General features: G+C 41.7%; 1 protein-coding gene across 4 annotated transcripts in view; it reads left to right on the top strand.

Moving 5' to 3' along the window:
* cap2 (cyclase associated actin cytoskeleton regulatory protein 2) overlaps positions 1-26,778 on the top strand; it is a 229,463-nt gene that overhangs the window by 33,430 nt on the left and 169,255 nt on the right. For 2 of the 4 annotated variants that reach the window (XM_048556073.2, XM_048556093.2), the window contains 2 exons: positions 7,700-7,833; positions 24,000-24,106. In XM_048556073.2, the coding sequence (XP_048412030.2) occupies positions 7,710-7,833; positions 24,000-24,106 (231 nt within the window). In that variant the 5' untranslated portion in view covers positions 7,700-7,709. The remainder of the gene's footprint in view (positions 1-7,699; positions 7,834-23,999; positions 24,107-26,778) is intronic. The other 2 variants (XM_059653223.1, XM_059653221.1) reach the window with 1 other exon arrangement.

Genomic DNA, 26,778 nt, shown 5'->3' with positions numbered 1-26,778 from the left:
GTTCCAATCTATATTGGGAAAGTTGAAGCCACCCATAACAACAACCCTGCTACGTTTGCACTTTTCAACAATCTACTGGCCAATGAGTTCTTCGATCTCCCTACTGCTATTTGAGGGTCTGTAGAAAACCCCCAGTGAGGTGACTGCTCCCTTGCTGTTCCTGACTTCCACCCATACTGACTTAGTCGGCAAACCTTCCTCGGCAACCTCAGCCCATACCACCTCAGTAGACGAGTCCTCATCAGAGGTTCTTTCAGCTGCCGTTATACTGTCCTTGACCAACAAAGCCACACCTCCCCCTCTTTTGCCACCTTCCCTGACCTTAATGAAAGATCTAAACCCTGGAACCTGCAACATCCATTCCTGACCCTGCTGTATCCATTTTTGTTGTATTAAAGTCACTAAGAATGATTAGTTTGTTTCTCATTGACACAAGAGCAATCCAAGAGCAGTGTTCATCATTGAATTTGTCGGGGACAGCATCAGGTTTGGTAATGGTAGTGAAGTACGTACAAAATGTTGCTTGATTTTTGCAGGGGGAGCTTCAGCACCATCAGGTGATTTTTAACATCCTCGAGAAGGCAAGTCATCTTACTAATGAGATGATTCATGATAGCAAAGCTGGCTTCATAGAACATAGAACATAGAACATAGAACATAGAACATAGAACATAGAACATAGAACATAGAACATAGAACAGTACAGCACAGAACAGGCCCTTCAGCCCACAATGTTGTGCCGACCATTGATCCTCATGTACGCACCCTCAAATTTCTGTGACCATATGCATGTCCAGCAGTCTCTTAAATGACCCCAATGACCTTGCTTCCACAACTGCTGCTGGCAACGCATTCCATGCTCTCACAACTCTGTGTAAAGAACCCGCCTCTGACATCCCCTCTATACTTTCCACCAACCAGCTTAAAGCTATGACCCCTCGTGCTAGCCATTTCTGCCCTGGGAAATAGTCTCTGGCTATCAACTCTATCTATGTCTCTCATTATCTTGTATACCTCAGTTAGGTCCCCTCTCCTCCTCCTTTTCTCCAATGAAAAGAGACCGAGCTCAGTCAACCTCTCTTCATAAGATAAGCCCTCCAGTCCAGGCAGCATCCTGGTAAACCTCCTCTGAACCCTCTCCAAAGCATCCGCATCTTTCCTATAATACGGCGACCAGAACTGGACGCAGTATTCCAAGTGCAGTCTAACCAAAGTTTTATAGAGCTGCAACAAGATCTCACGACTCTTAAACTCAATCCCCCAGTTAATGTAAGCCAAAACACCATATGCTTTCTTAACAACCCTGTCCACTTGGGTGGCCATTTTAAGGGATCTATGTATCTGCACACCAAGATCCCTCTGTTCCTCCACACTGCCAAGAATCCTATCCTTAATCCTGTACTCAGCTTTCAAATTCGACCTTCCAAAATGCATCACCTCGCATTTATCCAGGTTGAACTCCATCTGCCACCTCTCAGCCCATCTCTGCATCCTGTCAATGTCCCGCTGCAGCCTACAACAGCCCTCTATATTGTCAACAACACCTCCGACCTTTGTGTCGTCTGCAAACTTGCTGACCCTTCCTTCAATCCCCTCATCCAAGTCATTAATAGAAATTACAAACAGTAGAGGCCTAAGGACAGAGCCCTGTGGAACACCACTCACCACTGACTTCCAGGCAGAATATTTTCCTTCTACTACCACTCGCTGTCTTCTGTTGGTAGCCAATTCTGTATCCAAGCAGCTACGTTCCCCTGTATCCCATTCCTCCTGACCTTCTGAATGAGCCTACCATGGGGAACCTTATCAAATGCCTTACTGAAGTCCATATACACCACATCCACAGCTCGACCCTCATCAACTTTTCTAGTCACATCCTCAAAAAACTCGATAAGGTTTGTGAGGCATGACCTACCCCTCTCAAAGCCGTGTTGACTGTATACTGCTCTTTTTCACAGTTATGCGAAAAGAATGTAACGATTTCCTTCAGCTGATCCTCCTTAAGTAGACAAGTCCTGCTGAGGGCATTGTTCAGGATGTTGTACCAAGCTGGCTCTCTGTGCTGAGAACTTATTCCCTCTGGCTTATTGGCTGTGATGCAAAAAAAAAGGCCTTTCTTGATTGGTTTTACCAACTTGACCTCAGCAACACTATACTGTTGTGTTCCTGAAGGTAAAAGTTATGATTATTTTCTGAAATTATGTGACTGAGAATGAAAAATTTTAAAGGAAATAATATTTGTTTAAAAAAAAGGCACCATTGAGATTAATTGGATTAAAAGTCATCAAATGTTCTGGACTTTGTGGCTGGCATTCCTTTGTTTTAAAGGAGTTGGCAATGGTGATAATGGATGCATTAGATTTGATCACCAGAATTTCCTAGGTTCTGGAACAGTTCCCATGCATTGGAAGATAACAAAAATAACTCAGCCGAACAAAAAAAATGAAAGGAAATAGGGATGTAAGTTAACACGACGTGAAGCTGGATGAACACCGCAGGCCACGCAGCATCAGAGGAGCAGGCAAGTTTGACGTTTCGGGTCGAGACCCTTCTTCAGAAATTCAGGGATGTAAGTTAGCTAGTCTGAAATCTATTCTACACAAATTTATTGGAATGTTTTAACGGTACTTAGAAAGTTATCACTTGGTAGAATCAATATGGATATATGTAAGGGAAATCATCTTTTGCACATCATCAGTTAGAGATTTTTGTTGGTTGTAACAACCAGGATAGATAACAAAGAACCGGTGAATGTGGTATATTTGAATTTTCCAATAAAAATCTCAAGATTTTATTTCACCAATTGCCACCAGTCTACTTCTGTGTAAAATATTACCAAGCATTAAGGATTGTTTAATGGCACAAAATTGAGTCAGGAATACGGATAAATGTTACCTTGATCCTCAGTTAATTACAGTCTATGTCTTTAAGATGAGAGAAGCAAAGTTGTGAGGGTACAAAGGTAAGAATATAAACAATGTGGATAATACAAAGACAATAATGTATTTTGACTGGCCAAGAGCATTGCAGATGGCTACAGTATTGGGAATTGTGATCTGCTTTGCCTTGCTGGAAAAATAGTAAAACAGTCTTTTTTATTTAAAGTCCTGAAATTGGGATATATTAACAGGGAAATTGCAGATAGTATGGCCTGAATTTACAGACAGTTCAAGGGCAGAGTTGGACAATTCCCAGCTCTGCAAGTCCAACTGAGGAATAAATTGTTCAGGAAATTTGGATTTTTTGTTCTGGGCATTGACTTTTATGGGAGTTGTGGCTGCTGCTGTGGAAGGATTTCACTGGTTGTCAGATGCTGTCCCTCTATCCACCCCTCCATGGCCTATTAAACCTCCATGCTAACAAATGCCTTCCAGCAATTTCTTTTTTTAAATAGCCTATAAATCATCTCATGCTGCCATCTACCACACTTACACCCTTCATGCCAACTATACCCAAAATTCAGCATGGGCACACCTTGGGATGGATGCAGAGATTAAATAACATTCTTAAGTGTCTATGGATTTTTTTTTCAAGACATAACCACACTCAATGACAAAAGTCTATGTACAATATTTTACTTACTTTAATCCTAAAGCAGATAAGTGCTCAATCTCATAGACCCATTTCAAAGATTTTGTAAGCACTTAAGAGCCATCAATCCAAAAATGAACTGACAGGCATGCAGCTTTGGACCTGAAATGTTAACTCTGTTTTCTCCTTCACAGATGCTACCAGACCTGCTGAGCTTTTCCAACAACTTTGTTTTTGTTCCTGAGTGACAGCGTCCGCAGTTCTTTCGGTTTCTGTTACCATAATGGTGTGTAATTCAGGTTGGAGCCTTGATTGGAATTCTAGGAAGCTGTTTTTGTATTTTTTTTAAGAAGGTCTTTAGGGATTGAAGCTGGAAGTACTAAGATTAGGTGTCAGAAGGCAAAGGAAGAGTCTATGATTTGGAACATACCTTTAGACCAGACGTAAATGGGCTATTAGGATTCGGAGGTATTTCTGAGATGGAGGAACTAAACATGAATGCAGTGAACCCTGAGTTTGAATTGAAAGGTCCACAAGTGCTTCAGAAATTTTGGAGGATTGAAGAAGGATGCCCATAAGTTTCATGTTGTGCAGATTGGCTGGAATATTGCAGTGAAAATGAAATATATTCTTGAGGGCTTTGACACTTTGGTTTGATCCCAGAAAGTGAAGGAACCATGAATAGCCTGAAAAAACTCAAAAGATTTTCTCCAGGCGAGGTTGTAAGGAAAAAAGGGACTGTTCAGTTGTGTATTTTTGTCTAAAATGTATGTTTCATTAAGCTATTTGACATAAAGTTTTCACCTAAAACAGTTTATTTAGTTGTGTTGTGTTTGCATCTTCATTGTACTATAACACTCATTTGTTTTAAACTGCAGAATCATGTAGTGCAATTTCAAATCTCACCTTAAACAATAATGGTGACTATTGGGATCATTGCAATCACTTTTCTGAAATGTACTTGCTTTAGACAAGTGAGTCAGACGTTCACCAGACAGACTGACTCATAGGAAGAGACAAGAAAGCATTTTTCTCAGAGAAGAGACTGACTTCAAAGGTTATATTTCCCAGAATTTACAAGAGTGAGAGCTGCATTTGAAAATTTTAAAAGAATTCACAAGCATAGATACTGGGAGCATATTTTCCGTGATTAGGGAGTTTTTGGTTTTTATTTCTTTATTCATTCATGGAATGAGGGTGTCGCTGGCTAGGCAGCAATTATTGCCCAGAGTGCAGTTAAGAGTTAACTACATTGCTGTGAGTCTGGAGTCACAGGTAGGACAGACCAGGTAAGAATGGTAGTTTTCTTCCCTAAAGGCCATTAGTGAACCAGATGGGTTTTTCCAACAATCAATGATAGATTCATGGTCATTATTAGATTTTTCATTACAGATATTTATTGAACTCAGATTCCGCTATCTGCTGCGGTGGAATTCAGACCCAGGTCCCCAGAATGTTATCTTGGGTCTCTGGATTAACAGTCCAGCAATTATGCAACTAGGCTATCGCCTAGTGAGGGAGGATACCCTTGGGTTAGGTAGGCATTATACATCTTCATGCGACCTAATGGATGTTTAAGGACAGTTTTTCTTGAGGTCAGATTCTGAAAACGTGACTTCACTAACACTCAAAAAGAAACCTTAGACCTGATATTTTGCTTCTTAGCAGGAGATCAGAGTGGAGAAAATTCCTGGGTCTGCAAATCAGATTCAGGAGAAAATGATCCAGATATTTGGATTTTTATTCCGAGAGACTGATGTTAACTGGAGCTTAGCCTGCCTCCCCAAGAAAGAGTTCAGATCCAGCCAAACGGGCTGCCCAGTGTGGAGGCACGCTGTGGGAAAGTCCTGCTCGGTGATCCAAGACTACACTGCTGCTGAAAAACAAAGTAAAAAGTCCTCCACTCTTTGCACTCCGCCTCCCAACACATTTCCCATCTATGCCAGCCTATGCTTCTTCAAGACTCCACCTACCCCTGATAGCCCCTCAAACTCCTCAAGCTAATTTGTGCATCTGTATTAACACTACTGGCACCTTGTGCCCTCTGTGCCAACCTATGCCCCTCTTATCTACTAAATAAAAACCGAAAGAACTGCAGATGCTGTAAATCAGGAACAAAAACAGAAGTTGCTGGAAAAGCTCAGCAGGTCTGGCAGCATCTGTGAAGAAAAATCAGAGTACTATTTTGGGTCAGGTGGCCATTCCTCAGAACTGTTCTGGGGAAGGATCAATGGACCTGAAATGTTAACTTTGACTTTTCTTCACAGATGCTCCCAGACATGCTGAGCTTTTCCAGCAACCTCATTTTTTTGTCCCCTCTAACTACCCTCCCTTTCTCTTTACAGCCTTCAACCAACTTGGTGCTAACCCAAGCCCAAAACACTCAGCCCTTTGCCTTACACCTTTGATGCCAACTCCCAATCATCCGCCATGGGAAGATCTCAAGACTCATGTTGTGATGAAATGAGATGGGCACTTAAGATATTTAATTATTAATTTTTCGCTTTAAGAATTGTCTAATTAATTAAAAAAATACATTTAACTTCCCATCAGCAATTTAACCCCTTTCAAAAACAAGCATTTCTTATTTATAGCGCATTCTCAAAGACTTTAAAAGCATTTTGTGCTGTCAATCAAACTGACCTAACAGGGACCACACTGCATTAGGTTGTGAAATCAGCCATACGCCACAACCACTATAATGACAACTCACAAGCTTACAACAACAGATCCTACAATAGTAAGCCATGATTTAAAAAAAATACAGAAAACAGTTTCTTCTTTCAAGAGTTAAAGACCTTGACACCTGAACAGTATCCTTATGCATTTTGACACATTCATGTTTACTTATAGTAAATCTAAGCACATTTGACCACTCCCATAGGACTCATTATGTCTCCTAAAGATGTTCCTAGATATTTCCAAAAGGATACCTTGTTTCTCCAGAAAGCTCCAAAAACTTCAGACCTTTTCCTCAAAGTATAAAGTCCACAAGTCCTAATTTGATTATCCAACTAGAGAAACTGGAAGGCTGTTCGAAGGCAGCTGGTACTTTTAAGGTCTGCAGTTGCTTCTGTGAATCACAGATGTGCAAAGTATAAGATACCCCTATTCCCCTCCTGGTGAAAGTGGTGGATATCATTTCGGTGGCAGGTGGCCCAGGATGAGGGATCAGACACCATTTTGAGTTATCTGGAGAAGCTGTCCGTCTTTACGAAAGTTCAGACCTTGATGTCATCTGGGGGAAGGACATTGATGCTGATAGCGTCTGATGATGTTTGATTGAGTGCTGAAAAGGTTGTAACATCTAAAGTACGATAGAGAATTATTCTGGTAGCAAAATTTTTAATATTTTCATTTATTGTTTTGCTTTCTTTTCTGTTTGCAGTATTTACTTCACAACTTTTTAAAATCAAACATAATTCTGTGCACCAGAACAGTTGGAAGCAAAGATACCTAGTTTGTCGTTGCTTAATCATGATAAATTTCATTAATGGTCACTAATAGCTGAGTAGTTTCCCTGCTTTAGAAAACTGCAATGTACATTGATTATAACAGTTCAACTATTTACAGTTGTGTGCAATAGCACTTGAAGATGCCAGGAAAATTTCTTTCGGGTGTGCATTTTTTCACTGGCATTAAAATTACTGCAGAGAATGTTGGCTTTTGCTTTTCTCCTATCTATGTTTCAAAGCTCAAAAAGAGGAGGTCTTGATTGTTTATGTGTTGGAGCATAAATTGCTTAAGAATTACACATTTTGATTCATGATGTATTGTGGAAAAAGATTTAGAAGGGACCTTAGGAGGCAACTTTTTCACGCAGAGGATGGTGCGTGAATGAAATGAGCTACCAGAGGAAGTGGTGGAGGCTGGTACAATCACAACATTTAAAAAACATCTGAATGGGTACATGAATAGGAAGGGTTTAGAGGGATAAGAAACAAATTCTGGCAAATGGGACTAGATTAATTTAGTGTATCTGGTTGGTATGGATGAATAGGATTGAAGGGTCTGTTTCCGTGCTGTATAGCTCTAATATTCTATGTTGTCTGAACTCTTATAAATAGTATCATTTTATTAATAACTCACACTGACTTATGCTGTTTTTTTGTCATAATTAACTCTTCAAGATGTCCATTTAATTCCCTTTGGATTATCTTCTTTACAGTATATCCGTGATGGCAGAGTTGCAAGATTTAGTGGAGCGTTTGGAGAAATCTGTCAAACGACTGGAGTTAGCATCTTTGAAGATACCAGGTGTTCTGACCCCAGTTTCTGACACAGTGAATGGGGACAATGGAGGTAGTGCACTTGAATTGTTACATTGGCTGTTGTGTGAGTGTTGTGAACCAGAAAAAAAGCAGTTTAAGATAATTAGCAAAAGAGCCAGAAGGCAGCGCAGATTTTTAAAAATTGTACATTTTTAAGAAAAGATGGCACCAGCGGATGCACTAATAGCTTTAAAACGTGAATTACATAAATACGTGAAAAATAAATATTTGCAGGGAAAGTGTAGCATTAATTGGTTAGCGTTTTTAATGAGTTGAAACATTTTTATGAACCATTTTGCCAGCTCTGTAGAATTAGTGATCCAATGATGTATCTAAATGTTGCACTAATTTGCAGTAAGTACGCAAAAGGTCTATCACTGTGCCTCTCATTCCTATCCTGTTGTAACACCCTCCTCCAAATTTCAGGTTCTGCAGCTTAAAAATCATTGACGGTTACTTATTAGACAAGTTTTAACACGTAATGGTTGGAGTTATACCTCTTAAAGAGAAGATTGCTATGGTTATTGGCGGCCAATCATCTCAGCCCCAGAATTGAAAAGGAGGTTGAGTGTAGTGGCAACCTTACTGCACTAGTCTTTTAAAATTCGTTGGTGGGCTGTGGGCATTGCTGGCTGGCCAGCATTTCTTGCCCATCCCTGGTTACCCTTAAGAAAGTGATGTTGAGCTGCCTTCTTGTACTGTTGCAGTCCATCTGCTGTGGGTTGACCCACAATGCCATTAGGGAGAGAATTCCAGTATTTTGACCCAGCAACAGTGAAGGAACGGCAACATATTTCCAAGACAGGATGGTGAACGGCTTGGAGTGCAACTTGAAAGTGGGTGTGTTCCCATGTCTGTGTTGCCCTTGTCCTTCTAGATGGTGAACGGCTTGGAGTGCAACTTGAAAGTGGGTGTGTTCCCATGTCTGTGTTGCCCTTGTCCTTCTAGATGGAAGTGGTCATGGGTTTGGATGGTCCTGCCTGTAGATCTTTGGTGAATTTCTGCAGTGTATCTTGTAGATAGTACACACTGTAGCTACTGAGCGTCAATGGTGGAGGGGATAAATGCTTGTTGATGTAGTGCCAATCATGTTGGCTGCTTTGTCTTAGATGGTGTCAAGCTTCTTGAGTGTTGTGGCTGCACTCATCCAGAAAAATAGGGAGCGTTCCATTGCACTTGTGAGTTGAGCCTTGTAAATGGTGGACAGCCTTTGAGGAGTCAGGAAGAGAATCACTTGCTGCAGTATTCCTAGCTTCTGACCAGCTGTAGCTGTGTTTATGGTAAGTTCAGTTCAGTTTCTGTTCAATGATAACCCCCAAGATGTTGATTGTGGGGGATTCAGTGATAGTAACACTGTTGAATGCCAAGGGACATTGGTTAGATTGTTTCTTATTGGTGATGATCATAGCCCGGCATTTGTGGCACAACTGTTACTTGCTATTTGTCAGCCCAAGACTGAATATTATCCAGATTTTGTTGCATTTGAACATGGACTGCTTCAGTGTCTAAGGAGTCACGAATGGTGCTGAACATTGTACAATCATCAGTGAATATCCCCACTTCTGACCTTATGATGGAGCGAAGGTCATCGATGACGCAGCTGACGATTTTTGGAACAAGGAAGTCCTCCAAAGATGTCCTAGAGCTGAGATGACTGACGTCCAACAACCACAACCATCTTCCTCCATGTCATATATGACTGCAAGCACTGGCGAATTTGCCCCCTGATACCCATTGATTCCAGTTTTGCTACGACTTCTTGATCCCACACTTAGTTGAATGCAGCCTTGATGTAAAGGGCTATCACTCTCGCCTCACCTCTGGAATTCAGCGCTTTTGTCCATGTTTGGAACAAGGCTGTACTGAGGTCCAGAGCTGAGTGGCTCTGGTGGGACCCAAAATGGGCATCACTAAGCAAGTTATTTCTGAGTAGGTGCTGCTTGATAATACTGTTGATGACAGCTTCCATCACTTTACTGATGATCAAGAATAGACTGATGGGGCGGTAATTGGCCAGTTTGGATTTGTCCTGCTTTTTATGTACAGGACTTACTTGGGCAATTTTTCCAAACTGTCAGGTAGATACCAGTGATGTAACTGTATTGAAATAACTTGGCTAAGGGCGTGGCAAGTTCTGGAGCACAAGTCTTCAGAACTATTGCCAGAATGTTGTCAGGGCCATAACTTTTGCAGTATCCAACCGTTCCTTGATATCATGTGGAGTGAGTTAAATTAGCTGAAGTCTGGTATCTGTAATGCTGGGGACCACTGAAGGAAGCTGAGATGAATCATTCACTTGGCACTTCTGGCTGAGGTTTACTGTGAATGCTTCAGCCTTGTTTTTTGCACTGATGTGCTGGGCTCATTCAGCATTGAGGATGGGGATGTTTGTGGTGCCTCCTCCTCCAGTGAATTGTTTAATTATCCACCACCTATGACGACTGGATGTGGCAGGACTGTAGAGCTTAGGTCTGATCATTGGTCGTGGGATCACTTATCTCTGTCTATCATTTGCTGCTAATGCTGTTTGGCATGCAAGTAGTCCTTTTTGGTGGCTTCATCGGGTCGACACCTTATCTTAAGGAATGCCTGGTGCTGTTCCTGGCATGCCCTCCTCAGTCTGCGTTGAGCCAGGGTTGATTCCCTGGCTTGATGGTAATGGGTAAATGAGGGATATGCCAGGTCATGAGGTTTCATGTTGTGTTGGAGTACAATTCTGCTGCTGTTTATGGCCCACAGTGCCTCACTACTAATCTGGAAACCTGGACAAATTGTTTGGGAAAGAAAACCAGAAATTGCTGGAGAAATCATCGATTCTGGCAGCATGTGTGCAGAGAACAAAGAGTTAATATTTTGAGTCCATTTTTGGGTCCCTGGACTCGAAAGATTACCTCTGTTTCTGTCCACAGGTGCTGCCAGAACTGCTGAGTTTCTCCAGCAATTTCTGCTTTTGTTTGTTTCAGTTCTACAGCATTGCAGTTCTTTCTTTTATTTAAACATTATGGGAACATGGTTTGAATCCCATGATAGCAGATGGTGAAATTTGAATTCAGTAACCATCTGGGAACCACAGATAGATGGATGGTCATGGGTTGGTATTGAGTGTATGAGTGCTATTGAGGGATGAGTGAGGGGTTCGAGAGAGGCATGAGGTGTCATGTGTTGGCACACATTTGATCTGTGAGGAGTTTCTGGGGAAGGGGAGGTAAGGGCTGGGGGATTGCAATTTGCTTTCTTTTTCATAACTTAGTAATGTGTCAGTATAGGCAAGCCTTTCCCTCAGCTTGTTTCTGTAACCAGCAGCCGCTACACTGTTACTGGGGGCTGCCTCCTGGGACTCCTTTTGAAACGACCCATTCCAAGAATGAAAATGCTGAAGTTCTAGGGCATTTTCTCAGTTGGTTTTGGGGATCAGATTTTGTCCTGACTCTTGTGACATGGGAGTAAATTTCAGACCCCTGCCTGCAGAGGCTAATTTGTTAAGTGCGATGCCATTGGTATTCAGCAGTTAATTCAATTACCTCCCCTGTGACAAAGGCTTCACACTTTAACAACTTGAGATAAAACTAACTTTCTGAGGGCGACACGGTGGCTTAGTGGTTAGCACTTCTGCCTCACAGCGCCAGGGACCCACGTTCAATTCTACCCTCGGGTGGCTGTCTGTGTGGGGTTTGTACGTTCTCCCCATGTCTGAATGGCTTTCTTCTGGGTGCTCAGGTTTCCTCCCACACTCCAAAGATGTGCATGCTAGATGGATTGGCCAGGCTAAATTGTCCATAGTGTTCAGGGATGTGTAGATTAGGTGGGTTATAGCAGGGTGGGTCTGGGTGGGATGCTTTGTGATTTGGTGTGGTCTGGTTGGGCCAAAGGGACTGCTTCAACACTGTAAGGATTCTATGATAACTTAACTGGCCTTTACTATTGGTGTCCATTTTAAGTTGATTACACCTTGCTGATTGACCAATGGGAGGTGTTTAGCACTTTCAAGTTCATCTTTTTTAAAACCTTATATAATTTTAAACATTGCTGTGAAGTCTCCTATTGGTCTTTTCTACTTCTGTTGAAGTTGTCCTAATACATTGTTGCAAGATAATAAAATGTGAGGCTGGATGAACACAGCAGGCCAAGCAGCATCTCAGGAGCACAAAAGCTGATGTTTCGGGCCTAGACCCTTCATCAGAGAGGGGGATGGGGAGAGGGAACTGGAATAAATAGGAAGAGAGGGGGAGGCGGACCGAAGATGGAGAGAAAAGAAGATAGGTGGAGAGAGTATAGGTGGGGAGGTAGGGAGCGGATAGGTCAGTCCAGGGAAGATGGACAGGTCAAGGAGGTGGGATGAGGTTAGTAGGTAGACGGGGGTGCGGCTTGGGGTGGGAGGAAGGGATGGGTGAGAGGAAGAACCGGTTAGGGAGGCAGAGACAGGTTGGACTGGTTTTGGGATGCAGTGGGTGGGGGGGAAGAGCTGTGCTGGTTGTGTGGTGCAGTGGGGGGAGGGGACGAACTGGGCTGGTTTAGGGATGCAGTAGGGGAAGGGGAGATTTTGGGCATCCCTAAACCAGCCCAGTTCGTCCCCTCCCCCCACTGCACCACACAACCAGCCCAGCTCTTCCCCCCCACCCACTGCATCCCAAAACCAGTCCAACCTGTCTCTGCCTCCCTAACCGGTTCTTCCTCTCACCCATCCCTTCCTCCCACCCCAAGCCGCACCCCCGTCTACCTACTAACCTCATCCCACCTCCTTGACCTGTCCATCTTCCCTGGACTGACCTATCCGCTCCCTACCTCCCCACCTATACTCTCTCCACCTATCTTCTTTTCTCTCCATCTTCGGTCCGCCTCCCCCTCTCTTCCTATTTATTCCAGTTCCCTCTCCCCATCCCCCTCTCTGATGAAGGGTCTAGGCCCGAAACATCAGCTTTTGTGCTCCTGAGATGCTGCTTGGCCTGCTGTGTTCATCCAGCCTCACATTTTATTATCTTGGAATTCTCCAGCATCTGCAGTTCCCATTATCTCTAATACAGTGTTGGATGTGTTTCCCCATAGCCATAATTCTGATTGCTGATATTGTCCTGATGAAGCTACTTTATACATATTCTATGCCCTTAGTGTTCTCATAATGATGGAAACCTGACCATTGTTTTGTCGTATTTTATTAGGTCTGATCTGCTGTGAGTCATATGATTAGTTAAAATATCTGAAGCATTGTTCTAACTCTCCAAGTATCTGTTCACTTCAAGACCCAATATTTTCCCTTGTGCAACTTACATTCTTTTGGGGTACAAGAAGTTGTGCAGAGTGCACTATATAATATACTTAAACCATCAAGGATTTAGCAGTCCATCTACCTTTTTCTTTCAAAGCATCCAAGACATGACTGCATCAGAATTAATACACCAGGGGAAACCCATGGGAAGGATTGATGCAGATTAGCTTTTGTTAAGAGTTGTGTCAGATTGAGAAAGGCTTCTCTAAAAATAAACTTATGCATTCTGATGACCTGTGTTTTGGGGCAGCCAGCAAGTGGAAAGCTTTTGATTACTCTTCTGTGCTTAGGATAGCCTACGTTCTTATTGCATATTGTATTAGATATCCACTGACCATGCTAATTATAGTCATGTGTGCTTCAGAATTCAGGACTCATATTTTAGTTTCCTTGAAATGTGTTCTCGTTTCAAACATGGCAACATTTTCAATAAAAATCAGTGTGAGAAAATGGTCTACCTTGAATTTACTTTTCACGACTTACAAGGGTGAGTTCCAAACCTTGGTGCCCAGAATATTAGGTTTGGGTTCTGGACCACTAGCCCAGTGGCATTACCACTACACCCTAACCACTTGGTAATAAGATTGAACATCCAATGAAACCCCTACTGAAATGAAACTCATTTTTGCAAATACGTACCGTTTCAGTTGGACATTGTTTTTAAAAAACAGTTTCCTGTATGTTGTCATCTGAGAAGATTAGTTTATTGTGATATGAGCCGGGAAAGAAATTAGTGTTTTTAGCTGGAAGTACAGGTATTCAAAAAAGAGGGAATACAGTTTTGAATAGAATTTTGTAAGAATATAAGCAGTAAGACAACATTTTTGCTGTAGATCATAGAATACCTACAGATTGGAAACAGGCCCTTTGGCCCAACAAGTCCACACTGACCCTCACTGCATCTCAGCCAGACCCATCCTCCTGTTACCCACCTAATCTAAACATCCCTGAACACTGTGCAATTTAGTGTGGCCAATCCACCTAGCCTGCACATCTTTGGACTGTGGGAGGAAACCAGAGCACCTGGAGAAAACCCACTCAAACACTGGAAGATTATGCAAACTCCACACAGACAATCGCCCGAGGGCAGAATCAAACCTGGGTTGCTGGTGCTGTGAGGCAGCAGTGCTAACCACTGAGCCACTGTGCCACCCTATATACTTTACTTAATTATCAATTGAACTACTGGAGAAAAAGATGCATTATTTATTAAATAAAATGAAATCATGGGACATTTTAGCTCAGATTGTAACAATCATGCTTTTTGGATGAATAATGATGAGCCATGACCCTGGAACAGAATAATGGGTCAATGTATTACTAGCAGATTTGGTTAATAAAAAAAAATCAAAGATGACTGGTGAAGGAAAGGAAATAGAGTACAGGTAGTTGAAATAATAAACAAAACTCTGAACTTTTGCTGCTTTTACTTAAGTGTGGTGACTATACTTTTGGAATGTCCTGTGGATATGAAATATAAATACAAGTTATTTTTCTTTTAGTGGCTCGTTTTCTCTCTTGCTTGCATACTCTGTCTTGTGCACTTAGCATGCTGTTGCTTATGCACTGTCTCTAACTTTCATTTGCATATGCTCTTGTTCATGCTGTTACGTGCAAGAATTCTCTTGCCCTGTCTCACATGTCCGCTCTCACTGTGTCCCATGGAGACACCAGCAGCATACCAGAACTTCAAGAGAGTCATGAGGCAGAGGTGAGTGTAATGGACACCACTAAGGAGAGGGTGCTGGGAAAGCTGAATCATCTGAAGATGGATAAGTCACCCAGACTGGATAGCCTACACTCCAGACTTCTGAAGGAGATAACTGAGATTGTAGATTCATTAGTGGTGATCTTTTTAAGAATCACTGGAGACAGGGAGGGTTCCAGAGGACTGGAGCATTCCTGTTTAAGGAGGGAAGAAGGCAGAAGACAGGAAAATATAGGCCTGTCAGCCTGACCTCAGTCATTGGTAAGATTTTAGAGTCCATTTTTAAGGATGAGATTGCAGAGCGCTTAAAAATGCATGATAAAGTAAGGCTGAATTAGCAAGGCTTTGTCAGGGGGAGATTTTGCCAGACAAATTTATTAGAATTCTTTGAGGACGCAAATGGCAAGTTAGGCAAAGGTGAGTCAGTGGATGTGATCTATTTGGCTTTGTGGAAGGCTTTGATGAGAAGGCTGCCAAATAAGGTAAGAGCCCATGGTGTTAGGGGCAACGTACAGGCATGGATAGAGGATTGGTTGACTTGCAGAGTGAGGATAAAGGGGTCTTTTTTGGGACAGCAGCTGGTGATGAATGGAATTCCACAGGTGTCAATGTTGGGACCACGCTATTCATGTTTTAAATTAATGATTTGGATGAAGGAAGAGGAGGTTTGTAGATGATACAAAAATAAGTGGATGGACCGGTAGTGTTGAGCAAATGGGGAAGCTGCAGATGGACTTGGACAGGCAAAAAGGTGGCAGATGGAATACAATGTGGGAAAATGTGAAGTTATGCACTTTGGTAGAAAAATAGAAATGTAAACTATTTTCCAAAGTGGGCGAAAGGCTTCAGAAATCTGAAGCACAAGGCATTTGGGAGTCCTAGTTCAGCATTATCTTCATCTTAACATGCAGGTTCAGTTGGCGGTTAGGAAGGCAAGTACAATCTTAGCATTCGTTTCAAGAGGGCTGGAATACAAGAGCAGAGATATGCTGCTGAGGCTGTATAAGGCTCTGGTCAGACCCCATTTGGAATATTGTGGGCAATTTTGGGCCCCATATCTAAGGAAGAATATGCTGGCTTTGGAGCGAGTCCTGGGGATGAAAAGATTGTCATATAAGAAATGGCTGAGAACTTTGGCTCCAAATTCCAGGATGTTGTTTGAAGTTGGGAAGAAATTGCAGGGCACCTAGCAGGGATATTTCTTCCATCTATAACCACGGATGAGGTGCCAGAGGACTGGAGAGTGGCTAATGTTGTGCCTTTATTTAAGAAAAGCTGTAAGGCGAAGCCTGTAAACTATAGCCCTGTGAGTCTGACATCAGTGGTGGGTACGTTGTTGGAGGTGATTCTGAAAGATAGGATTTACATGTGTTTGGAGAGGCAAGGACTGAGTAAGGATAGTAAGCATGTTTTGTGTGAGGGAAATCATGTCTCTCAAACTTGATTGATCTTTTTGGTTACCTCCTCAAAAAACTCCGTTAAGGGCAAAGTAGTAGATGTTGTTTACATGGACTTCAGTAAATCTTTTGACAAGATACCACATGGTAGACTAATTAGTAAAGTTAGATCACATTGGATTCACGGAGAGCTTGCCAGTTGGATACAAAATTAGCTTGACGGTAGGAGATGAGGATGGTGGTGGATGGTTGTTTTTCAGACAAACGCCTGTGACCACTGATATTCCACAGGGATCAGTACTGGGTCCACATTTGTTTGTCATTTATATGAACGAATTGGATGAGAATTTAGGAGACACAGTAACTCTGTGATTGACACCATAAACTGGTGGTATAGTGGACTGTGAAGAAGGTTATCTATGATTACAAAGAGATGGGTCAATGAGCTGAGGAGTGACAGATGGAGTTTAATTTGGATAAATGTGAGGTATTGCATTTTGCTTAAACAAACAAGGCCATGACTAAAACAATTCATGGTTGGGCCCTGGGTAGTGTTGTAGCACAGAGACTAACAGGTTCATTTTTAAAAAAAATTTGCATCACATGTGGACAGAGTGCTTAAGAAGGTGTTTAGCACACTTGCCTTCATTTTTCAGATCTTTGAGTATAGGAGTTGGGATCTCATGCTGAGGTTGTATAGGACATTGGTGATGGCTCTTTAGGTGAACTGTGTCTAGTTCTGATCTCCCTGTTGTAGGAAGGATATTATTAAGCTGGAGAGGGTTTAGAAAAGATTTACCAGAATTTTGCCGGGAATGGAATGTTTGAGTTATAAAGATAGGCTCAGACTCCTTCCACTGGAGTGTAGGAAGTTGAGGGGTGACCTTATTAGAGATTTATAAAATCATGAGGGGCGTTGATAAGATGAATAGCAAGGGTCTTTCCCATAGGGTGGGGGTGAGAGGAGAACGTTTAAAAATGATGAGGGGCTACTTTTTCATACAGAGTGGTTTATGTATGCAGTGAACTGCTAGAGGAAATGGTAGAAGCAGGTGCAGTTACATCATTTAGAAGACATTAGGATAATTACATAAATAGGAAAGATTTAGAGAGATATGGGTCAAACACAGGCAAGTGGGTCTAGTTTGATTTGGGAACATGGTCAGCATGGGCCAGTTGGGCTGGAGGGTCTGTTTCCATGCCGTATGACTCAGTGACTTAAGTACTCAATGGAGTGTTGGCCAGGACTGGAAAGGATTAAAGCTCAAATGGAGAGACTGCAAATTGCTCAGACTGAACGAGACGATGTGCTAACAGTCAGGTATGCAATGGCGGCTACTCAGACCAGCCAAGGACAAGGGAAGCAGCTCTGGTATATGATTGGTGCTTCACAACACAGCATGGACTTTTCTGATTGGACAGAAGCCAATAGGAGATGAGGAATAACACCTAGCATCGCATAAGCCCTCTAGCATAATTCTGGATAGAAACTGTGCATGAGCAATCCCTTGGCAGGAGGTGAGATGGAAGAGAAGAAAGGAGTTGTGCAGCCTGCCTAAGCTGATGATTCCTGGGTAATGTTTTGATTTAAGTGCAGTATTAAGTCAGCAGAAGGGTGACTAGTGTGATTTCTTTTAATTATTTACAATTTGTATTTGAGAACGTTTTGATATTTGAGTATTTTTAATACTTAGATACTTGATATTTTGATGTTTGATACTTTTGAGACTCTTTCGAATAAAAGAGTGAATTGATTAAGTTAAACAGTATTTTGTGCCCTCTGCTCACTTTCACTGAGGGTAACTCAGACAGGGTCAGCCAATAGAGTTTAGAAGGATGAGCGGTGATCTGACTGATACTTGCAGAATACTGAGAGGCCTGCAAAGATTGGACATGGAGAAGACATTTCCACTAGTAGGAGCGACTAGGACCAGAGTGAAGGGACAAACCTTTAGATCTGAGTTGAGGAGGAATTTCTTCAGGCAGATGGTGATAAATCTATGGATTTTTTTCTGTCTGTGAAAGCTAAGTTATTGAGTATAGTTAAGACAAAGGGCTACAGGGAGAAGGCAGAAGAATGGGGTTGAAAAATGTACCAGCCATCATTGCATGGAGGAGTAGACTTGATGGGCCCAATGGCCTAATTCTGCACCTATAACTTATGATGGCATGTTAACCCTCTCTGGACACACTTTCTCTCATTTGGCATATACACACTCACATTTGGCTCCCACTCTCCTATCATTTAACATTGCTCTCTTCCGGGTTGTTCAGCCCAAGCTGCCTCTTAGTGTTGTTCACTGCACACTCTCTCTTACTGTTGTTTGGTGCAGACATTTCTTTTGCTGCTGTTCAGTGAGTACTTTTGCTTGCTGTTGTTAAGCAGTGCTCTCTCACTGACATTTCGCAAGCTGCGTCTTGCCTTTGATAGGCTGTCTTGCTCTTGTCCAGTGTGCATTTTCTCTGGTTTGGCATGTGTTTTCTCTTGCTCTGGCTCAGCATGTTCTCTTTCCTGTTATCGTTCATTGTGTACTTCTACTGTTTCTCTTGTATGGTGCTCGCTCTTACTCGTATTTACCAGCCACTGGGACTCATGCTCGCCCTTTCACTCACACATGCTGTTTCTCTTTCTGGCTTGCAGCACTTTCTCTTTCTCTTGTGAATTATCTCATGCGCTTGCATATGTATGCTGTCTTTCAGCCTCTCATGCAATCTCTCATTCTCTCACTTATGTATAGCGTGAGTACACATCAGTATCTTTCTCATGTTCTCTCTCTTTTAATAGTATCTCCTTAATTAGTTTAATACGTCTTGAGCACATTTCTGATTTTTTTTCTGGGGGTGTTTAACATTAAAACTCTCTTGCTTTCTCTCCATTGCATAAATAAACTACTTCTTGATAATTTTCCCATCAAAATACTCCTCACAATGTTTATGCTTTAAATTCAGGATAGGGCTGCAATAGCAAAGCTTTGGAGGGATATGGGCCAAGCACAGGCAGGTTGGACTAGTGTAGTTTGGGAACATATTTAGCGTAGACTGGTTGGACCAAAGGGTCTGTTGCCATGATGTATTACTCTATGACTGGAACTCGTGTTCTTGAGGAAATATTTATTAGAGCAGTTGGGAAGGGTTTAAATTAAAACAGCAGGAGGATAGGAACCTATACAGAGAGACAGAAGAGAGGAAAACAAGCGCAAAAACAAAGGACAGAATGAGAAATAGGAAAAGTGATAGGTATAGAATTCGATGGCAAGAAACATTCAGGGCCAAAGTACAAAATAATGCTATTGGGACTAAGAATGTTAAAAAGACAAACCTTAAAGCATTGTGTCTTAATGAACAGAGCATTTGCAATAAAATTGGATGAATTTGTTGCTCAAATAGATATAAACCAGTTGGCATTGTTGAGAATATGGAGACATGGCTGCAGGGTGATCAGGGATGAAAACTCAGTATCCGGGTTACTCAGTTTTTAAGAAGGATGGATAAAAAGGAGAATGTCAGGTAGCATTGCTGTTTAAAGAGGAAATTAACATAATGATGACAAAGGATAGTAGCTCTGGTTAGATGGAATCTGTATGAGTAGAGCTAGAAACAAAAAGGAACGGAAGATGACGGCAGGAGTTCTATGTTGGCCTCTAAACTGTATTGGTAACATTAGGGAAGGTATTAAACTGGAAATGACGGATGCACGCAATAAAGAGAGCTGTAATTAAGGGCAACTTTAATCTACATATTGATTGGGCAAATAAAATCAAATCAATAACAGTACTATGGAAGAGGAATTCCTAGAGTGTGTAAAGGATGATTTTCTGAATCAGTACATTGAGGAACCAACTAGAGACCAGGCCATGCTACACTGGGTAATCTGAAACCAGATAAAGGAATAATTGGTGACCTAGCCATGCTCGACTTGTAGAGGAAGACTGGCCATAATATTTTGGCTTCTTCATTAAGTATCTTAAATAGTCTTCATTAAGAAGCTACTATGAATCTTCATATTACTGTGAATCTTCATGTTACTGTGAATCCTCATGGTACAATGAATCTTCATACATTCAAGATCATCATCTCAGAATCTATGTAAAGGAACTATAATGGTATGAAGCACAAGCCGACTATGATAAATTGGGGAGTGTTACTGAAAGAGATAATGATGGATAGGCAATGGCATTTAATGAGCACATGGACAAACTGCAACAATACCTTTTTTTTGGTTTAGGAATGGACAAAAGAACTGCACAGTCTGAAAATCGGAGACCAAAACAGATTACTGGAAAAACTAAGCAGGTCTGGCAACATCTGTGGAAAGAAAGCAGAGTTAACATTTGGAGTCAATAACCATTCCAAAGCTCAGTTCTGAAGAAGATTCACTAGATCCAAAATTGTGATTTTGCTTTCTCTCCACAGTTGCTGCCAGACCTGCTGAGTTTTTCCAGCAATTTCGGTTTTTGCGACTGTTCATTCCCATTTGGGACAGAACTAGAATGAGAAAAATGGTTTTACCAAGGCTAACAAGGGAAATTACAGATAGTATGAGATGCAAGGAGTGGGCATACAAATTGGCCAAAAAGCAGATGGAAGCAGTTTAGATTTCAGCAAAGAATTGGTTAAAAGTGGGATAAAATTGAGAGAACGCTTACATGAGAAATGGAAACGTACAATTGATGGTAAAAATTGCTATAGGTGTGTGAAGAGCAAAATTAGTGAAGATAAATGTAAGTCCCTTACCATCAGAAACAGGGAAAGTTATAATGAAGAAAAAAGAAATGGATTTTAAATACATAGTTTGGCTCTATTTCAGAAAAGAGGACACGTGTGCCAAAAAATGTTAGGGAATTCAGGGTCTAGTACAGGGAGGAATTGAAGGAATTTGGTACCAGAAGGGAAATAGCATTGAGGAAATTGATGAGATTAATGATCAATAAATACCTAAGCTCTGGTAACTACATCCCAGATCACTTAAGGAAATGGTCCTATAAATCGTGGATGTGTTGGAGGTCATCTTTCAAGTAAGGATTGGAGGGTAGCTAATGTAACCCCATTATTAAAGAAAGGAGGTGGCGAGAACACACAGAATTATAGACCATTTAGCCTTGCATATTTGGTGGAAGGGGAGGAGTGTAATTCTAGAATCCATCACAAAAGACTTACTGGAAGAGCAGTTGGAAAACTACAATAATTGGAGAGATAACAAAGTGTGAAGCTGGATGAACACAGCAGGCCAAGCAGCATCTCAGGAGCACAAAAGCTGATGTTTCGGGCCTAGACCCTTCATCAGAGAGGGGGATGGGGAGAGGGTTCTGGAATAAATAGGGAGGGGGGGGCGGACTGAAGATGGAGAGAAAAGAAGATAGGTGGAGAGGAGAGTATAGGTGGGGAGGTAGGGAGGGGATAGGTCAGTCCAGGGAAGACGGACAGGTCAAGGAGGCGGGATGAGGTTAGTAGGTAGGAAATGGAGGTGCGGCTTGAGATGGGAGGAAGGGATAGGTGAGAGGAAGAACAGGTTAGGGAGGCGGAGACAGGCTGTGCTGGTTTTGGGATGCAGTGGGGGGAGGGGATGAGCTGTGCTGGTTTTGTGATGCAGTGAGGGGAGGGGACGAACTGGGCTGGTTTTGGGATGCGGTGGGGGAAGTGGAGATTTTGAAGCTTGTGAAGTCACATTGATACCATTGGGCTGCAGGGTTCCCAAGCGGAATATGAGTTGCTGTTCCTGCAACCTCCGGGTGGCATCATTGTGGCACTGCAGGAGGCCCATGATGGACATGTCGTCTAAAGAATGGGAGGGGGAGTTAAAATGGTTCACGACTGGGAGGTGCAGTTGTTTATTGCGAACCGAGCAGAGGTGTTCTGCAAAGCAGTCCCCAAGCCTCCGCTTGGTTTCCCCAATGTAGAGGAAGCCGCACCCGGTACAATGGATACAGTATACCACATTAGCAGATGTGCAGGTGAACATCTGCTTAATATGGAAAGTCACCTTGGGGCCTGGGATGGGAGTGAGGGAGGAGGTGTGGGGGCAAGTGTAGCACTTCCTGTGGTTGCAGGGGAAGGTGCCGGATGTGGTGGGGTTGGAAGGGAGTGTGGAGCGAACAAGGGAGTCACGAAAGAGTGGTCTCTCTGGAAGGCAGACAAGGGTGGGGATGGAAAAATGTCTTCGGTGGTGGGGTCAGATAGTAGTTATCTAGGATTCTCCAGCATCTGCAGTTCCCATTATCTCTGAATAATTGGAGAGAGTCAACATGGATTTACAAAACGGAAATCACTCTTGAAAAATCTACTTTTGAGGATTTTTTTGAGGGTGTAATTAGTAGCTGTAGGGTTGATGAAAGCGGGGGTTGCAGTAGATGCCGTTTACTTGGACTTTCAAAAGGCTCTGGATAAAATCCCACATAAGAGAATAGCATGTAAAGTTCGGTTGCATGGGATTGGATGAACAGCTGGTTGACACACAGGAAACCAAGAATAGGAATAAACAGGTATTTTTCCAAGAGGTGGGTAGTGACTAAGTGGGTGCTAGAGAATTAAGTGTGATGACACCAGTTATTTACAATATATGTTAATTATTTAGATGAGGAAACTTAATATAATTCTTCCAAGTTTGCAGATGATGCAAAATCGGGTGGGAGGGAGAACTGAGGTGAATACTGAGATGCTTTGGATTGATTGACTTGGATAAGTTGAGTGTTGCATATCAGATGAAGAATGATGTAGGTGAATGTGAAGGTATCCACTTCAGTAGCAGATGATTAAATGAATGGTTATAGTTAGGAAAGGGGATTTGCAATAAAACCTGGGTGCCCTTGTACATCAGTCGATGTATGTAAGCATGGTGCAACAGGTGGTGAAGAAGTCAAATGGTATGTTGGCCTTCACTTAGGATTTGAACACGGGGACAGGGATGCCTTACTGTTTGGGCCGTGGTATATTGGAGTATTGTGTGTGTGCAGTTGTGATTCCCTTACCTGAGGAGGGATGCTGTAGTTACTGAGGGCATGCAATGAGTTCAATGAACCTGACTGCTGGGACTGCAGGACTGATATAAGGAGAGATATTGGATCAATTAAAACTATATTCACTGGAGCTTAATGGAATTAGGGGGGAACCTCCTAGCAACCTATAAATTTCTAACAGTAATTGACAGGATAGTTGGAGGAAGGATGTACCTGATGATCAAGGAGTTCAGAACCAGGGGTTACAGTTTAAGGATATGAATAGACCATTTAGGACTCCGATGAAGAGAAATTTCTTCACCCAGAGAATGCGAGCCTGTAAAGTTGTCTGCCATGGAATGTGTTTGAGTGATTGTTTGCAAGAAGGAGCCAGGTATAGTTCTTAAGGTTAAAGAGGTCATAGGGTGTGGGAGTTGGGTGATCAGCCTTGATCATATTTAAAGGTAGAGCATGCTCAAAGGATTGAGTGGCTTACTCCTAATCCTATTTTATCTGTTTCTGCGAAGCTTATTTTCAGGAAAAATGTGCTGTTTTCGTGTGGACAAATATTTATGACTGCATGACATGATCTTGCTCTTTAAGTATCATTGACATTTCAGCTGTTGCTATGTTGCGTCTACATGTTTTAATTATCGTATAGCCAATATTGATGGCATGATTTAGAGAAGGGAATGAGAAGTGTGCTGGGACTAAGGAAAGGGTAAGGAAAATGGGGAATCAATTTGTCGATAGTGAAGGTAAAAGTTACAAGTGAAACTCATTGGTCGTTCCTCTATACCAAAGCCCCCGAACTCAATTTGAATATTTTCAGCAATTTATTATTTATTCAAGGGAAGCAATTAAGGTTTCACATGACTTTTGTTTTTCCTTTCATAGTTCAAGATCTGGCACCATATGTGGAAGCTTTCGATGTTGTGTTGGCAGGTCCTGTTGCAGATTTTATGAAACACAGCAAGATCCTTGGGGAAGATGTGGAGAAACATGTAAGTAGTCAAATCTGCACCACTCTAGGAAGCTGACCTTGAATTGACTATGTAGTCAATTTCCATGCATTAATGAATCATATTCTTTTCGTTGTATTGATCATCAGTAATATGTTTTACTATATTTTGTACAATCCAAGGTCACTTTCATGGTTCTGTGGTTTGCTGTTGCTTCATTGTAGTAATTTGTCCCATTTTCAGATGGATATTATATCCTGTATTCCCTATAAAGTTTTATGTTTGTATACACACTTTTGTTTTTCATAGACCACAGTTAAAGGTCACAGTAACTGATATAAGCCTGTGGACATTTTCAACACATTTATATTATAAATCCACTGTGGAATCCACTAGACAACAGCCTTTCTCACTCAACTGGTGTTTATTGTCAACACGAGATCTCCCAAGTTAATTACCTCCTCCCACCTTGAGCCAGCGCTGCAGTTGCTGCTTTAGCTACTCCTCCCAGAAGATTTTCTGTTACAACGTGTCATACTTGACTGTCTTGTTCTGCACTTATGCATCCGTTATGCCTCATATGTAACCACTCTGAGACATCCATCATTCACCTATGCTTGGGTCGAATCTTCTTTCTGCTGCCTTCCACTTTGTCCTCTAGCATGGATTTCTAACTTTTCAGTTCTGGTCAAATGACTGAAATGTTGACACATTTGTTTCTGGATGTCAACGTTTTAAGTTCTTTTGCTCTTGCAATTTCAAATAGCTCTTCACTTGCTTTATGGTCTGTGTATAGAATTTTTAAAATCTCAACACCTACATCTTAAAGGCCTCTAATTTCATCCACAGATTTGTATTCATTGCCCAGGTTTCAGGCATAAAGAACATTGATAGAATGTAGTATCCTTTGAGTCTATTCCTTGTTAGATATTGAATTTTCTTACTGTTAATGTCTCCTTCACCTTCACAAAATTACACTGGCAATCTCTATTTTCTAACTTCTGTATCACATCTGTTATCTTCTGTGATCATTTGTCCAAAATAGCTTATCTACTTGTTCCAGTATGACACCATTTAGTTCAATCTTCAATGTAGCTTCTTCTCATTAATTCCTTCTAAGTGACGTTGTTTTTGTCTTTTTAATATTCATCCTCAATCCATATTTTTAAACTTCTGGATTTGACCTGATCAATAATATTGTGTAAAGTCTTTCTAAATTGGCAAATAGAGCTGTGTCATCATTGTGTCACAATTTTAAGCTCTTGCCTCCAATGTCTCCCCCTTCTAATGTGTCTGCTTCTCTAAATAGTTGTTCTGTGTAAAGATTGAATAATTTTGGTGACAGTATCCAGGCTTGTCATACTCTTCACTTGAAACATATCAAATTTTCCCTCTTCTAGCCTGATGTTTGCGTTTGGTCCCATTATAGTCCAGACAAGTTTCATATCTGTACCACTAATGATATTGATCTAATAGATCATAGAATCCCTACAGGTGTGGAAACAGGCCGTTCGGTCCAACAAGTCCACAATGACCCACAGACCATCCCACCCAGACCCATCCAACTATAACTCACCTAATCTACACATCCCTGAACACTATGTGCAACTTAGCATGGCCAATCTACCTAATCTGCACATCTTTGGACTGTGGGAGGAAACCGGAGCATTGGAGGAAAGCTACGCAGACACGGGGAGAATGTGCAAGCTCCACACAGACAGTTGCCCAAGGGTGGAATTGAACCCAGGTCCCTGGCGCAGTGAGGCAGCAGTGCTAGCCACTGAGCCACTGTGCTGCAGAAGTAAAATTAAGAAACGTTTATAGTTTTGTTGAAAAAATTTTCTTAAATTAACAAGATGAATATTGCACATATTGTGTTCAAAATCAAAGTTAGAAGTAAAAGAAAATGCTGTAATATCCAAGTTTGTGTTAAGTTTCATGAAAAAGGCGAATCTGATTTGTCAACTGTATTAGTCTGCAATTCATGTGAACATTAATGAGCAATCAAAGGGATTAATCAAAGGGGGAATACGAATGGCATTTTGGAGAACAGATGAAACCTATGTACTGAGAGGTCAGTGAAACGTAGCCGGAAAACATTTCAGTTACAAGACAGATGATGAAACAACAGAGTGGATGGAATTTATGAATGTAAGAATAGGCTTGATATCTAAATGAATTTGGCTCAAGTGAGCTTAGAACCAGAACTCATAGTTTAAAGATGGATACTTTGGAGACAGATCAGATCAGAAAGCTACGGCATACTTTCTTATGGTGACAACATAACATGTGATGCTCTAGTATAGAGACAGTATTAGAACATAGAACATAGAACATTACAGCACAGTACAGGCCCTTCGGCCCTCGATGTTGTGCCGACCTGTCATACCGATCTCAAGCCCATCTAACCTACACCATTCCATGTACGTCCATATGCTTATCCAATGACGACTTAAATGTACCTAAAGTTGGCGAATCTACTACCGTTGCAGGCAAAGTGTTCCATTCCCTTACTACTATGAGTAAAGAAACTACCTCTGACATTTGTCCTATATCTTTCACCCCTCAATTTAAAGCTATGCCCCCTCATGCTCGCTGTCACCATCCTAGGAAAAAGGCTCTCCCTATCCACCCTATCTAACCCTCTGATTATTTTATATGTTTCAATTAAGTCACCTCTCAACCTTCTTCTCTCTAATGAAAACAGCCTCAAG

Source organism: Stegostoma tigrinum, chromosome 2, assembly GCF_030684315.1.
Source record: "Stegostoma tigrinum isolate sSteTig4 chromosome 2, sSteTig4.hap1, whole genome shotgun sequence".
In the NCBI taxonomy this organism is placed as follows: domain Eukaryota; kingdom Metazoa; phylum Chordata; class Chondrichthyes; order Orectolobiformes; family Stegostomatidae; genus Stegostoma; species Stegostoma tigrinum.
The sequence above is the reverse complement of the archived record's forward strand: the minus strand, read 5'-3'. Positions and strand labels throughout refer to the sequence as shown.